Genomic DNA, 17,047 nt, shown 5'->3' with positions numbered 1-17,047 from the left:
AAAAGCAAATGTTCGGGGTTCTTGTCATCAGTGAGTCCAGAGTTCAAGGCTCCGGAGCCGCAATCGCCTCTTTCGTCCCTGTGGCTTTGGAAAATAAATGGTGAGTATTTAATTAAAATGTATTTTATGTTTGTTAGTTTTTGAAATGTAATTCTAAATTTGAAGATTATGGTGATCTTGTACAATCTAAATAAAACGTTGTGGCGACCCATTTCCTGGCACATCCGAACTGGCTCACAATTAGCCAGCGTTCAGGCTAAGGGAGATAGCCTACATGGGTTGGTGAGTACGTGTCTTTTGGAGCATCCGCGCCCATGGGGGGTGGGTTGAGGGAGGCTTAAAAGCAAGGCTGTTTAGTTCGAATAAAGTTATCTTTGACTGCAGTTTACTGACTGCGTGTAGCACACCGCTACAACGTGTTTTTATCGCTGGCTGTCCAGAGGGGAGGTGCTGAAACGCTTTGTCGTGTGTCTGGAAGAAGTGAAAACTTTCCTGGGCAGCAAAGGGCTCACCTTTCCTGAGCTGGAACAGCCAAAGTAGCTGGAAAATCTACACTTCATGGTAGACATGACAGCGCACCTGAACACGCTGAACACAGCTCTTCAGGGGAAAGGACGTACAGCCCTACACATGTTGGAGGATGTTTTGGCATTCGAGCACAAGTTGCCAGTGCTTGCCAGAGATTTACAGAAAGGCACATTGTCTCACTTCCCCAATTTGAGAGAGTTCAAACAAACTCACGACATGATAAATTCGAAGTATTTACATTCTGCAATCATCGCAATGCAAACATTGTTTGGGAAACGCTTCTGTGAGTTCAGAGAGGAAAAAAACACATTATCCTTCCCGGTCACTCCCCTAAGCATCGATCCATCCCTACAGAATATGACTGCATTGGCAGGTGTGAGTCAACCTGATCTTGAGATGGAACTGGCCGACATAGCCGACAAAGACATATGGGTGTCCAAGTTTAGACGCTTGACAGCAGACCTTGAAGATGTTGCCCGTCAGAAGGCCGTTCTTGCTCAGAATCACAAATGGAGTGATATTGAAAACATCCCCAAACCGGACAAACTTGTATTCGAAACATGGAATGCTATCCCTGACATTTATGTAAACATTAAAAAGTATGCGCTTGGAGTCCTGTCGATCTTTGGATCCACATATGTATGTGAGCAGGTGTTCTCCAACATGAACTTTATTAAAAACAAACATCGCGCACGCCTCACAGATGACAGCTTGTGATCCTGTGTAAAGATGAAGTTGACGTCATACAGCCCTAATGTGCAGACGCTGTGCACTGAGGTCCAGGAGCAGAAATCCCATTAACCAAGTATGATAAATATTTTAATTGCCTATTATTTTACGTATATTCATATTTTTTCATTGTTCAGTGAAATAGTCCTTTTATTTTTCAGGTTGACAGCTGGCTGACGTTATTTTTGGTTTGCTGCTGGCAGAAAATTTAAGTTTGGCGTTTTTCATAAATACAAGAAGGACTCAAATAGACATTGAGTATTTTACTTAAAAGTAACCTTCAACCCAACGTCTTTTTTTCGGAGTTCAAAATGTTTTTGTTGCATGCAGAAATGTAATTTCGTTTTCTCTGCAGGAGTTCATCGATTTCATAAATGCAACACATTATAGTTTGTTTATACATAGCATAAAGGCAAAAAAAAAACGTTGTATGCAGTGTTATTTCATTTTAAATGTCAAACAGGTTTTGTTTTCTTTTCTGTGGGAAGCGGGTCCAAATGGCTCTTTCAGTGGTAAAGGTTGCTGACCCGTGGTTTGGGTCCTCATTTGTCATTATTGGTAAGCTTCAGGATCAATACCGAGGATCGAGGTTGGAAAATCAATCAGAAGACTGGAAGTTGAGGTCCAATGGCTGGAGGCTGGAAGCCAAAGTTGACCTGTCCTGTATTGTGGATTTAATATTTCAGAAACATTTGAGTAATTTTATCTATACGTTGGTTGATTAAGCATTCTTGTTCATTGAAATAATTTGTACAGGTCATATGTATAAATACGTGAACTGCATGTCAGCATGCTACCAGATGATACACATGTGCCTCGCTTAAAATACACACAGTTAGACCGGTATTTCTGGACTCCTGTGTCTTCCTTTGAACTAGCTTATTGTTTTGAAAATGTAAAACATAACATTGGTGATGAGGTATTCTTAAAACTAACCTGATAGTTCTGATGAAACTAACCTGTTGAAGCAAAGCGAGACGTCAAGCTAAAAAAATGCAGCCCAGCAGAGATGGTCAAGTTTTAAACAAAAAGCAGCACATCACATTTTCTTTGGCAGGGAAGACGATCAAACTTTTTAAAAAAGGCAGCAAAAAGATGATTTCATGGTTTCATAAACAGAGAGTACTGGGTGTTAATAATCGTAAAAAAATCAGAACTAATTAGCTTATGTATTCTGGGCTAATTCAACAGCCAATGAGAGGTAGCCAATGAGAAGTGAGTGTGAATTTTGCTGAGCGCATTGGGTTTAAAGACACAAAGTTTGCTTCAAAGTTTGACTGTTCCCACCAACACAGCTTTGCTGATATTATCAAAGTAACGTAGAAACATTTAGAACCAAAGCCATGGTAGATTGAAAAATGCTTTAGATTTCATAAGTGAAATCAAAAAGAAAGGGAGTCCGTTTCAGTGTTTGTTGCTGAATTGAAGAGATTGTCTTCATTTTGTAATGGGCTCAATGATGCTAAGATCATTTAAATTGTAGAATCTTAAAAGGATGCATTCAAAATTGGCCCTGAACTGAAGCACACTTATATTGAAAAGAGCATTTGAAATTGCTGTTTAAATGGAAACTGTGGGTGGAGTTGCAGCTGGGTTGTATTTAGGAATGAAATTGAGTGTGAATAAAATTGCAGCATCTATACAGAAACCAGCCCAGCCAAACAAATTGTCTTAATGTTCTGGAAGGGTCTCACATACACCAAACAAATGCAGCTTTAATGGTGAAACTTGCAGAAAATGCAACAAAATAGGACACATACAAAGAGTATGTCATGCATACAAAAATAAATGAACTGCACAGGGAAAAGAAAAAGATAAATCAAGTTGCAGTTTCAAAAGGTGCTGCATGTTGTTGATGAAAAATATGATAATGAAGAGAGTGACACAGGACTGAGTAGCCTTAAGATTTACAGTGTGAAAATTCACAAGAGACAAGCAATATGGCTTATGTTAGAAGTGAACAGCAAATTAATTAAAATGGAATTGGACACTGGTTCAGTTATTTTAGTCATTCCACAAAATGAGTTTGAATGGCATTTCAAAAATACTGAACTGAAGTCTGCAGGTATCCAACACAGAACATATAGTGGAGAAAAGATAATTCCTGTAGGAATGGCATTTGCAACAGTGAAACACAGCAACCAAAGCCATCTTGAGCCTGTATGTGGTAAAAACAGGAGGGCCTGCATTGTGGGGATGTGAGTAGCTAGACAACTACAACTCGATTGAAGATCCATCCATTATTTGCATGCCATATCCTCTGCAATAGAGTCAACTGAGAGTGAATGAAGAAAGGCACTGGATGATGCCACAGCTGTCTCCATGCTGTTCACTGTGAACCATTGCCCCACAAAGGACAAACAGGTGTTGATGCAACCCTTTGTGCCTCTGGTTGGAAAGCATATTGAACTAAGGAAGGACCATATTGCTCAGAAGAATTGTGAAAGTGATGAAAACAGTAGTCCGACTACAACAGTTTTTGCAAGCAACATATCTGAGAAAGCTTCTGTTATGTTAATCAGATTGTTACTAGCAAAATCTGACTTGGTTTTAAGCTGGAAAAGAGTTCAAAGAGCTTCAGGAATGTTACAAGCACTCAGCTTTTGTGAGTATACAGAACTAGAATCTACTCTGTATGCAAGTGAGAGAGAAAAAGTTGCTTGTAAAAGTAGATGCAAAGACCAATGCCCAGCTGGGTGCATGGAAGGCCAAAAGGAAAGGAGTCAATGGAGATACAAAAACAGAGGATTCATCAGATGATGTTCTGGATGAAAAAACCACTAGGAGAGATCAGATCGTAAAGGATTAAGAAAAGAACACGGCATTGAACCTTCCCAAGATCAAGATGCACAAAGTAGAAGAAAAAGGAAGAAGAAGAAAGGTGCCCATCACTGTCAGAACCACTTCCTGCAGTCTCTGAGTCAACTCCTACAATCAACACAGAGGAGCCCCAAAAACTTGTAATAGTTTCACATGCACATGTCTCATCTGCCAAGCAGAATGATCACACTTGTCAGGAAGGACGTTATCCCACAAGAGTAAGAAATCCTCCACTGCGATTAAAGCTTCAGCCCCAAATGGGACAATTTAAGATTTACTATGCTGTAGATGTGTGTATATAGTAGTTGTTTAATATAATATATTGTATATAGAATTGAAATACATTTTCAATGGAGTTGTCCTTTATAGCTAAGCAGGGAGGAGTGCTGTGTATTTAATATTTCAGAAATATTAGATTTATCTTGTATATATATATAGGATGATTAAGCATTCTTGTTTGTTTAAATCATTAATTACTGGTTATATTATACATGGATTGCATACGTCATCACTCTACTACATGGAACTTGCGAACCTCGCCTAAAGAAAACATGAAATTAGACCCGCATTCCCAGACTCCTGTGTCTTCTTTGAACTGGTTGAATCTTTTGGAGATACAACATGCGAGAGTCTTGTGGTTGGAGGACTGTCTATGTGTACAGGTGGGTGGCTGGCAGGTTGGAACTGGGCTTGTTTTGGTGGTGGTGTTTTGTTGCTGCTTTGTTCTGCCAAGCGTTGTGGACATGCAATGTTGGTGCATGAATTTGTGGTGATGCTTGCGTGCTACCCAGCACATACTGAGGTGCATTGTCTGTTAACATAAATGATGCATTTCACTGTGTGCTTTGATGCGATTAAAAAAATCTAAATCGTGAATTCTGGATCTCAGTGCAGACATTCCATATCTGAAGCTGTATGACAGCCCAAGTTTCTACCGCTGCTTGTCCAGATATCTACATCACAGTACACTCATTCATGGGTCAAAGGCATTGTACTAACTGTGGTGAACTACATATACCTGTCTGGACATGCCCCTCTGCTGACTGCTCCTGTGGCTCCTCCCACAGACCCCTGTATAAAGGCGATTGAGGCCTGAGCCCGGCCTCTCAGTCTCCAGGATGTAGTATGGTGGTCAACCACTGCTTGTTCCTTCTTCCAGTCAATAAAAACCGATATCTCGCCTTTGCGTCTCAGAGTGAGTTATTGATGGTGCATCACTAACACAAATCTTGTTTTTAAAAAAGGATAGTACTTGGTGTGATTCAAGGATGAAATGTAAAAGGTCAAACCTGTGCACGTTGTTCTGTTTCCGGGTCTCAGGGTGTACCCTGGGTGACAGTCACAGTGGTAACTGCCCACTGTGTTCACACAGAGCTGGGAGCAGCCCCCATTGTCCTGCAGACATTCATCCACATCTGAAAAGCAGGGGCATGTTGGAGTCAATTTTAATTTTCATTGATATTCCACTAAAACAATGTCACATCTTTCAAACCTCTTGTTCTTAGAACTCAAAATGCTGGTGGAATGCAGCAGGCCAGGCAGCATCTATAGGGAGAAGCACAGTCAACATTTCGGGCTGAGACCCTTCGTCAGGACTAACTGAAAGAAGGGATAGTAAGAGACTTGAAAGTGGGAGGGAGAGGGGATCCGAAACGATAGAAGACAAGAGGGGAAGGGATGAAGATAGGAGCTGAAAAATTACTTAGCAAAAGGGATACACAGCTGGATATGAATTCCACGTCCCATTCCCATTCTGATATATCTATCCATGGCCTCCTCTACTGTCAAGATGAAGCCACACTCAGGTTGGAGGAACAACACCTTATATTCCGTCTAGATAGCCTCCAACCTGATGGCATGAACATTGATTTCTCTAACTTCTGTTAATGCCCCCCCTCCCCTTCTTACCCCATCCCTGATTTACTATGTATCTATTAATTAATTCTTTTTGTCTTTTCTCTTTTCTCTCTCTGTCCCTCTCACAATAACTCCTTGACTGCTCTCCATCTCCCTCTGGTGCTCTCCTCCCCCTTTCTTTCTCCCTTGGCCTCCTGTCCCATGATCCTTTCCCTTCTCCAGCTCTGTATCCCTTCTGCCAATCAACTTTCTGGCACTTAGCTTCACCCCTCCCCCTCTTGTCTTCTCCTAGCATTTCGGATCTCCCCCTGCCGCTCCCACTTTCAAGTCTAGTACTATCACTTCTTTCGGTTAGTCCTGACGAACGGTCTCGGGCCGAAACGTCAACTGTGCTTCTTCCTATAGGTGCTGCCTGGCCTGCTGCGTTCCACCAGCATTTTGTGTGTGTTGCTTGAATTTCCAGCACTTGCAGATTTCCTTGTGTTTGTGTTTTTAGAACTCTATCTATTCAACTTATTTAACACAGGTAGGAAGCTCCTGAGATCAAATCAAAATCAAATTTAATAGCTGGTTAGCTTGCCACTGGGCAGCTTAAGTTAAAAAATACTCTCTGCATTGCACTCTTGTCTCAGATGCCTCCCTTGAACCCACTGCTCCTGTCTGTTGGCTTCACGCCTGTTTTTATATGTGCAGTCAAAGAGAGGGTTATGGGAAAAGTGAAAGATGGAAACAGAATGGGAGATAATGAAGTAGAGAGATAGAGAGAATGTGAGAGACAGCAAGACATAGAACATGTGAGAGATGATAGACATAGTTAGGAAAGATAGGGGAGGGGGAGGAAGTCTTACCATCTACCTTGTCATGGCCCTTGCATCATATTTATCAACCCTCTCTGCACTTTCTCTGTAACTATAAACACTATATCCTGCATTGTGTTTTTATTCCCCTGGTATTGTACTACTCCACTGTACCTATCTATGTATGGAGTGATCTGACAGCAAACAAAATATTTTTACTGGATCTCATTAAATTGGTTAATAATTCCCAATTGAATCTATACATTATGCAGAGAACCTCAAAATGAGAGAGAGCTGAGAGACTCACCGGAGTGTATGTCGAAGGTAAAAGGTCGGGAGGTCACCAGGCCATCTGAGGAGGTGTTCACCTGGATGATAGTCGTACACACGGACAGGGAGCCCAGACCTGAGATTCAATTCACAAAGTAAATCAGAAAATACATGCAAAACAATTTCCATGAAAACTTTGCAATTCAGCAAGTAAATTCTGGCGGTGCATTGTAACGAACCAGAAATTCAACATTCTATCAGCAAAAACACTAACTGCTGGAGGCGCTCTATGGATCAGGCAGCATCGAGAAGGGAAATGAACAGTCGATGTTGTGGGTTGAGACGCTCCAACACTCAGCGTGCCTCGGAGGCATGTGACCAGCCACTGAGACTGAGAGTCACTCCTTTATCCTGCTTCATTTGTAATAAACTTCTGTCTCAAACTACAAACCAGGCCATGGTCATCCTCAAAATTCAACGCCTTCAGGGCTTCCAGCCATGTATTCACTTTTCTCTCATTCACAACACCCTCCCCCCACAAACACCATGATCACCCTGCAGTTACCTTGCACTGATCAACTTCACTATTTCCTGACTCCATTCTCCTACACCTCCACATTCTTCCCCATCTCACTCATCCACCAGTGCACTACTACATCACTCAATTATGTCAAACCACCTCCTGCTCAGCTTGACTTCCCTTATCCATCATCTGAAAAAAGGCACACCATCCTCACCTTCTGTACTTCACTCAACCATTTCATTCTACCCTACAGCACCAAACCCCCCAACTTAGCCCACTCTAGCTCGACATCACATCACATCACCCTGACACTATCTCCACTTTGACTAATCCATCCCCTCACTACAACCACGCAGAACTCACATTCCTACAGCACCACTGCTTCCCCTACACAACCACACTCTTATAGCAATCCACTGAACCACCAACCCTCCATACCATCGAACATTCTTCCTTACTCAACAGACTTCTATAGGCTTACCCCCCTTCTGTTCATGCTACCCATCTCTACCCCTACATTCCAACCCACAACTCCAATCCTGAGGTTCAACCACCCCACTCTATGTTCATAGAATCACACCACACTCAATTCCCCTGTTCCTAAACACCACAACACACACTACCAAACTAAAGCACCAATCTCCACTGCAGCTTGTTACATGATAGCAATAATCTGGAAAGAGCATCTAACTTGGCAAGTTCATCAGCTGAACACTCCATTTGTCAATACTGACTGTCCGATTACATCCAGGACAGCATAAACAATTCCATAAAGGACTATTTCTGGCAGATAAAGGAAACTCACAGAAGAAATGGAAGCCCCTTTACTGAATGTGATTTCTGCAAGTTTCCCAGGCTTGGTTCTTGTAGGAGATTTATGGAAGGAAGGCCTCATTGACGTAAGCAATGGCTACAGGATGAGACTGGATCTGGAACACCTTACCTGTTAAAACTAAAGTGGGCGTGTCTGCAGGCCAGGAGCTCTGAATCTGCTGGACCCCGCCAGTGTGGTTTGTGCAATTGGCGTTGATTTGATAGTTGAGGATCACCATTCCTGGAAGTGGATTGACCATCCACATCAGTGTGATTTTGGATCCTGTGACATTGGCACTAACAGTCTGCACCATGTTCCTAATGTCTGGATAGCAAAGCAGAAGGAGAGGTAGACAGGTGAGTAGATGGTTTCTCTGGTATGAGACTTTATTGACCTTCCGAAAGATTTTCCAGGAAACCAAGTGTCAGCTTTTGCTTGATGGCAACATCTCCCATTGATGCAGAAGGTTACAGGTTCCAATCTGACTCCAGACAGACCTGGCCTAATAAGAGGTAAGTCACAACACCCAGCAATGTGGAAAATTCCCTATCTGAGCTCTGTTCAGCAAAAGTAGGACCAATCCAATCACGCTAATTACTTCTCCAAATCCATCACACTCCAGACCTGTGTCTTCTAGCTGGTGGAAGGGATTTGAGTCTGAGAATGTCCTACATCTGAACTACACTTACAACCATGGTATCCATGTTACCAGTCCAATTGAATTTCTGGTCAGTGGTGACCCCAGTTATTGATTGTGGGAAACTCGACAATGGTAAATGTCACTGAATGCAAAAGGTATGTAGTTAGATCTTATCTTGGTCGAGACTGCCATTGTCTGGTACTATTCGGGCAAATGTTACCAGCGATATATCAACTCATACCTAAATGCCGTTCTAATCTTGCTGCATGCAGGTATAGTCTGGTTGTTTGCTGAGAAGTTGTGAATAGCATTGAATATTGTGCAGTTGCGCCCACATCTGACTGACCCAATAATAGATGGAAGGTTGTTGAAGAAACAGCTGAACATAGTTGGGAAGGACAATGTCCAGAGCTCCTTATGCCTCACCTGGCTGATTATTGAGAGTGTCCTAAGCCAAATACCTTCAGTTGCTTCTTCAATGACCTTCCAACTCTCACAAGGTCAGATGTGGGGATAAATGCACAACATTCAACTCTATTCACAGCTCCTCAGCTAACAACCAAATTACACCTACATGCAGAAAAGTGTTGGAATGTGTAACCTTCCCACTGATGTCCATTTGCTTGAGGAACCTGGATAAATCCACTCTGTGGTTCTTCAAATAGATTCATGAGTGATAACATCCATCTGAAAGCACAGATGAAGGTTTGGTTTAACATCTTCTTGTAAATGATCGTATTTCTAACAGTGCAGTTTTCCCTCAGATCAGTACTGTAGAATTAAATGCTAGTATGTAGGAGACCTGGAATTTAATAAAAAAGTAGACTAATTGTTATTGGTAGATACATGAGATGAATATATTTGAGACTGGGGTAGAAAAATCAAAATGAAAACTGTGTTTTGCTTCAGGTTTTCACTTTCAAGTTGCAAATGTCTTCAACCAGACAGCAGTAAATTATTGGACACAAAGCATTTGAAGGCTCAGTAAAAATATTCAAACAGAGGTCAACAGGAACAAGTTTTATTATAAGGATATGGCATTGAGGTGAAAGATTGGTTGAAATCATAATGAATGCTAGACCAGACATACAGGGTGAAATGGCTTTTTGCTGCTTCTGTTTCTGATGTGAGAGGAGGCAGTGCGCTGGTAGGATGTATAAAGATCACGATTAATGTATCACTACATGTTACTAATGAACAAGGGAACGGCAAGTGTAGGCGACTTGTTTGGAATAAATAAGATGTGTTTGATAAAGACCAGAAGCAGATGCTGATAAAGTCAAGATGTAGCTAAACAAAGGGATGTTAACAGTACAAAAACCATCCATTTTGTGAAGTAAAGGTGTGTTCAAAGGTTCATTTTACTATCAAAGTATACAACTCTGAAATTCTTCAATTCTCTGGGTCATAAAGAAAGAAAGAAAAGAAAGGCAGCACGATCATCAACCCCAAATTCCCCCCACCCCACAAAAACAAAATGAACAAAAATGGAACAAGTACACCAACCTTCCAAATCCCTCCTACTGCACTAAAACTGAGCAAAATGGATCAGGCACATCAACCCCCAAATCCTTCCTCCCACACACAAAAAAACAAACAAAATAGATCAGACTCATTGACTCCCAGATCCCTCCTCCCGCACAAAAAAAGGAAGAAAATAGATCAGGCACATCATCCTCACAAACCCCCTTCCTGCACAAAAAGTCCCCGAACAAAACGGATCAGGCACATCAGTGAGAGAGTTTCAATTTTCACTTTTAAGTAAATAAATAGAAGTGACTGATGATAAATACTGTATAACACAGCCTGATTGATCTATTCAAGTGGCTTCAGTTTACTTAAATAGGCATTGAAGATCCTTTGACCCTGACTTTGGGCACTGTCTGTTTGCATATTTGTTATGTACCTTACCTCTGGGTTCTCCATTGTCCTACAATGTCCCATAATAAGTTGGTCACTGGAAGCCATTTACTTATTTTATTTATTGAGATACTACTTGGGAGTAGACGTTTCTGCCCATTTGAGCCGTGCTGCCCAGCAATCTCTGATTTAATCCTAGCCTCACCACAAGACAATTTACAATGACCAATTAACCTACCAACCAGTATGTCTTTTGACTGTGGGAGGAAACCAGAGTACTTGGAGGAAACCCACGTGGTCACAGGGAGAACATACAAACACTTTACAGGAAGTGATGGGAATTGAACCGGGATCTCCAATACTGTAAAAAGTTGTGCTATTACACTACTGTGACACCCTTTTTCTTCACATGTGGAAGGTCAGCTGTGGTGGGCTGAAATGCCTCTTTCTGCCCTGTACAACATGCTGACTAAAAGCATAGGAAGGATTTGGACCCAAATGAATTTCTGAGATCACAGCTGAGATAGCCAAGCAGAACCTTGATATCAATGGTACAATTTCCAGCTTCCTGCTGCTGTGCATCCATATCCAGTCAGAAAATGTTACCAGTGATCTGTGTGTACGGTGCAGACTCACCATAACATCCAGTCTCCGATTCTCTCCAGCCTGGCACGCAGATACACACCGGATATCCTGACCTATCTGAGCCACAGCTTGCAGTTCCATCACAATCCACTCTCCGGCAGGGATACCACTCTGCAAAGGTCAGGAATGACACTGTGATATCAGTAAAGGAATGGATGGAATTTCATTTTCTCTTGAGTAAGAGTGTGGCCTCCTACCCTTTTACTGACATACTGATCAATACATGGGTCTGTGCCTTCTAATATACTTAATTGACTTCAGGGGGCTGTGTAAATGGACAACACTGTTTCAATCACGCCTTATCCTTCATTGTTCCATTGACTTCAATGAAACTGTAAGTGCAAAGGAGGGTAATAAGTAACTGCATAGTAATTAGACAATCATTCAGAATGAGCAAAGTCATGAGAGCTTACAAGGATTTCAGAAGAAGAACCACTTCACAGCTGTTCCACCATTGAGAACCACTGGCTCAAATCTCATGGAAACACCCCTGAACGTGTCTCTCCTCCTTCATACAGACCATGCCTCATTAGTGATACATGCCTCAGCCAGGTGCTCTATTGGTTACACAGAACATCTACATCAGGAATGATTTCCTATTTTACAAAAGTAGGAGTCTGTAAGCCAATGAGAGAATTGAGAATCCGCACTTAGTTAGACTTGCAATGCTGTTGCTTCCAACTGTAGATGCACTTATAGAAAGTTGACACCTCGTAGACTTAGACAGTAGGTGGTTTGCTTTCTGGACAACAAAGAAGGAATTTAAGAGTCAGTGACTGCCCTCATGTTATTTCTTTAATATAAATCATCAAAAGTTGCACTGATATTACTGAGCTGTTGGACTGGGAGTGTGGTTGCTGTGAAACCTGTCCTGTTTATCTTCTTCCGGAAGAACAAACAATCTATTCAACACTCACACATGCACATAAATTATGTATTTTGGAAGCATTGTTTATACTGTGTATGCTAATTCAGTGATTATTAATAATAATTGTAATGTAAAGATCATTCTGTTTATTGTTCCCTTGTGTATACTTGAAGAACGTGTTGATAATACACACAAGTTACTTTATCCTCACATCTGGGAAGCAATTTCCCTCGCCACTCAGCATTTGAGAATCTGGTTGTCTTCCCCCCTCAACATTTTGTCTTTAAGTGATTTAACAAATCTTACCAATTTATCAGCTGACACCAGACCCTTACTTTTGCAATGTTATTATTTAAAGCCTGTCTCAGTGTTTGAAAATATCAGCAAACTTTCTGCATGTTTGCACAGATCTCACTTTCTTCCCGGGGGTGGGTTGGTGGGGGGGGGGGGGATCTGATCTTTCATCCTAGGGTGCCTGTGTTGACTCTGTTTAAAGATCGAGATATTAAATGCCACACTGGATCATGTGAGCAAATCTGACTTCAGAATGAGAATCCCAATCAGAATCAGGTTTATTATTACTTTTCATACAATGTGGTAGTGTAGAATACTGCAAGTCAGGTTCACTGATTAATTGGAGGGGGGGGAACCGATATGGTGGGGGAGCAGAGTGGCCTTGGCTGTTGCGTGGGCCAAGCACTCAAACTGCAGTGCCCGTTGTTGCAGTCGGCCAGGGGTGGAGACACCGTAGGCAGTGTATAAGAAAGCAGAGGTACGGCAGGTGCGCTAGCCTCCATGCTGGGTTGGGGGCTGTCCCCTCCTGTCGGAGCTACTCTTGAGTGTTTAGTTGTGGAAGGTAAGCTGGATTGTGTCTCTTTGTAGTTGCACTAGTGCACGATGAGGACAGCTGCATGCTTGCTTTTGCAGAAACATAGCTCCAGGACAACATCCCATGACCATCAATCTACAAGCCATGACACTCAGGAACTTAGGTTATATTATTTCTTTTTCTGACTGAATGTTTTTCTGTTATCAAAATTATATGTGCTAGATGTGCCTTGTGCTGTGTTTATGCACCGTGGCTCAGGGGAGGAACCTGAAGTTCAGAACCTGGGCCTCTGTACTTCTCTCTGCAAATGGATCTTAGACTTCCTCACTGGAAGACCACAGTCTGTGAGCATCGGAACTAGCACCTTCACCTCGTTGATAATCAACACCGCTGCGCCTCAAGGATGAGTGCTGAGCCCACTGCTCTACCCTCTCTACACCCATGACTGTGTGGTAAGGCTCAGCTCAATGCCACAGATAAATTTGCTAATGATACAACTATTGTTGGCAGAATTTCAGATGGTGACGAGAAGGCGTACAGGAGTGAGTTATATCAGCTTGTTGAGTGGTGTCGCAGCAACAACCTTGCACTCAGCGTAAGTAAGGCCAAGGACTTCAGAAAGGGTAAGATGAAGGAGTCCTCATGATGGACCAGAAGTGGAAAGGGTGAAAAGAGTTCCTGGGTGATAACATCTCTATGGTTCTATCCTGGGCCCAACATATTCATGCAGTTACAAAAAAAAGCATGACAGTGGTTATATTTCATTAGGAGTTTGAGGAAATTTGGCTTGTCACCGAAAACACTCACAAAATTTTACAGCTATACCATAGAGAGTATTCTAACTGGCTACATCACCATCTGTCATGGGTGGGGTACTGCACAGGGTTGGAATAAGATGCAGAAAGTTGTAAACTCAGTCAGCTCTATTAAGGGCATAAGCCTCCCCAGCATCCAGGATATCTTCAAGGTGCGATGCTCAAATAGGTGACATTCATCGTTAAGAACTCCCATCACCAAGTATATGCCTTGTTCTCATGCTACCATCAGGGAGAAGGTACAGGAACCTGAAGGCACACACTCATGATTCAGGAGCAGCTTCTTCCCCTCTGCCAGCTGATTTCTGAATGGACACCTAACCCATGCACACTACTTCAATACACAGCTTATATTATTATGTACAGTATTGCAATATACTGCTGCTGCATAACATCAAGTTCACTCCCTCTGTCAGTGATATTAAACCTGATGCTGATCTGGAGCTAGAGAAAGAAATGATGATTGTTTGATTCTCAGAGGTAATTCAGAGTAGGGATTCCCATGGATCATTTATTTTATATTAATGACACAGATGAAGATTGCACAAATCTAGATGTGAAGCTAACATAAGACTTGATGAATAATGAAGAGCACAGTGATGGACTTTAGGAAGGCGCAGAGCTGAAATAGATAAACACAAGGGACAGGAATGAATTCAGAGAGCTGTGAACTGATGTAGTTTATGGAAGGGAAAAAAATTAAATAGTAATACTTTATAGAGGAAACAGGTACAGATTCCTCAGTATCTGCATATGGAGATCTTTAAAGGCGGGTGAGCAATTCAATAATCTAAAAAAGAATTTGCTAGAGACGACATTGACATTGAAATAAGTACAAAAACCAGGATATCAATTTGAAATTCTGGAAACCTCTAATTATTATATCCAGTTCTGGATTTCGAATTTGAAGAAGGTCATGTCTTTGGAAATACTGCAGAAAAGGTTTATTGGAGCAGTACTGAGAGTGAAGGATTTTGCTTAACCCGGAGAAGCTGTGATTCACAATTGTGAGGCTTTGATGATAATGTGATAAGAAGAAGTGAGAATAAACTGAGGCAGAACTCACCCATTTCAAAATAAATGTTGAACTTTGTGCTTGGTGTTTGTGGACCAGAATGGAAATGGACCCACATGTTAGTGCAGTTGGAGACACGAAATGTTCCGATGTCTACGTCTTCCTGAGTCAACGTGAATCGCATGTTTTCATCAGGATTCAGTCCACAGCCAAAGGAAATGCGATCTTCCTGGAACATCACAGTCAACAAGTCCACCCTGAATCGGATTCCTGAGGGTAAAACATGTGCCCTAGTCAGTTGCTGCACTGTTTCTCAACAACAGCTGATACACGGTTTCAGACATGCTCAGTACTACAATATCCTTTTAATTTGTAAGGGTGCACCTGTCTCATATTGTGCTTTCTACCTTCTGAATAAAAATGATCTGGATTCAAGTTATCCTTCGGAGTCTTGAGAATATTTCCCAACCTGGAACATCATGCAGTACTGATGTGGTGCTGAATTGTCAGTAGATTGGTGGGGGACTGAAAGATGCTAGGTGCTCTTCCCATCTTCCCTGAGGAATATTGAATCAAGTCTTGTCCTGTCTCTCAGATATTTTCCAACTAACAACTGAGATCTCCCAGAGCCTTCAGCTGTAATTATCTCCCAGCAAGCAGACTGGCCACAATCACAGTACTGTTTCTGGTTTTTGCCTGTGTGTAATTGGAGTGTCTTGTTTCCTAAATTACAACCGCAACAACTCCCTGAATTTTACAGCATTAATATCAATGTAATGTAAAAATCCTTATACAGTCATAGAGCACCACAGCACAGAGACAGGCCTATTGGCCCATTTATACTGTTATTTGTTTGGTCTTATTGACCCACAGTGGGTCCTGATTAATCCTACATCCTGATTAATTCACTCTTTCAGTCACATTGATTATGTTGTGGATGGAACTATAAAAAATGATGCTACAGTGTAGATACCATTAACCTCAACCTATTCCCTCTCTCATCAGACCACTTCTGACAAGTGTCCTCCACCAGATCCACCTATCACTTTCCAGCCCTTGCTCCTCTAGTCCCCACACCTATTCATGCTGGCTACTTGTCTTCTCCAATTTTTACGCAGGTGACAGGTTTTGACCCAAAATGTTAAATGTCCATTTTCCTTCAGAGGTGCACCCTGAGCCGAGTTCACCCATCAGCTTGTCCATAAGCCATGGGACCTTAAAATATAGGTGCCGAATTAAAGTATTTGGCCCATCAAGTTTGCTATGCTATACTATCATGGCTGATTTATTGTCCCTCAAAACCTAATTCTCCTGCCTTCTCATAAACACCCTTACTAATCAAGAGCCTATCAAACTCTGCTTTAAAAATACCCAGTAACTTGGCCTCCACAGTCATACGTGGCAATGAATTCCACAAATTCACCACCCTCTAACTAAAGAAATTCCTCCTCATCTCTGTTCTAAAGGGATGTCTTTACATTCTGAGGCAGTCTCCTCTGATCATCGGATCCCCCATTATAGGAAATATTCTCTTCACATCCACTTTATCAAGGCCCTTTAATATTGGATAGGCTTCAATAAGTGAGTACAGACCCAGAGTCGTCAAACACTCCTCACACATTACTCCTTTCATTACCCGGATGATTCGCAAGAAAACAATACTGCAACATCTTGCTAGAATCCTTACTTATTCTCTTGGGAATGTACACAAGAGTGAAAAGAGATTTAAAGTTTACAAAATTATATCGCAGCATGTTGTCAGTCAGTGAGATGTCTATAAAATTTCTAAATGTAACCAGTTGGGTCCCTCTGTGAGAAGACACTGAGAGAAGCTACACTATTTCTTGGATTTGACATGCGTCCATGAAGTCCCCTGTATCTTATTAATGATTCCACAACTGGTAAACCAGCCGGATTAAAGCAAGCTGTCCCTGTCTCAATCTTGTTACTGCTAAATTTGCAATATACTTCCTGAATGATCCTTCCTCAATGATTTAAAGATAAATCCAATAGACATTCCTGTGAGGAATAATCAAG

General features: G+C 41.7%; 1 protein-coding gene across 1 annotated transcript in view; it reads right to left on the bottom strand.

Moving 5' to 3' along the window:
* LOC132397669 (uncharacterized) overlaps positions 1–17,047 on the bottom strand; it is a 258,258-nt gene that overhangs the window by 114,076 nt on the left and 127,135 nt on the right. The window contains exons 44-48 of the mRNA XM_059976438.1: positions 15,062–15,280; positions 11,475–11,594; positions 8,468–8,662; positions 7,039–7,137; positions 5,367–5,492 (exon numbers count right to left, since the gene is read on the bottom strand). Coding sequence (XP_059832421.1) covers positions 5,367–5,492; positions 7,039–7,137; positions 8,468–8,662; positions 11,475–11,594; positions 15,062–15,280 — 759 coding nt within the window. The remainder of the gene's footprint in view (positions 1–5,366; positions 5,493–7,038; positions 7,138–8,467; positions 8,663–11,474; positions 11,595–15,061; positions 15,281–17,047) is intronic.

The sequence above is a fragment of the Hypanus sabinus genome, chromosome 8 (genome assembly GCF_030144855.1).
Source record: "Hypanus sabinus isolate sHypSab1 chromosome 8, sHypSab1.hap1, whole genome shotgun sequence".
Lineage (NCBI taxonomy): Eukaryota > Metazoa > Chordata > Chondrichthyes > Myliobatiformes > Dasyatidae > Hypanus > Hypanus sabinus.
This window is presented reverse-complemented; position numbering and strand designations above follow the sequence as displayed.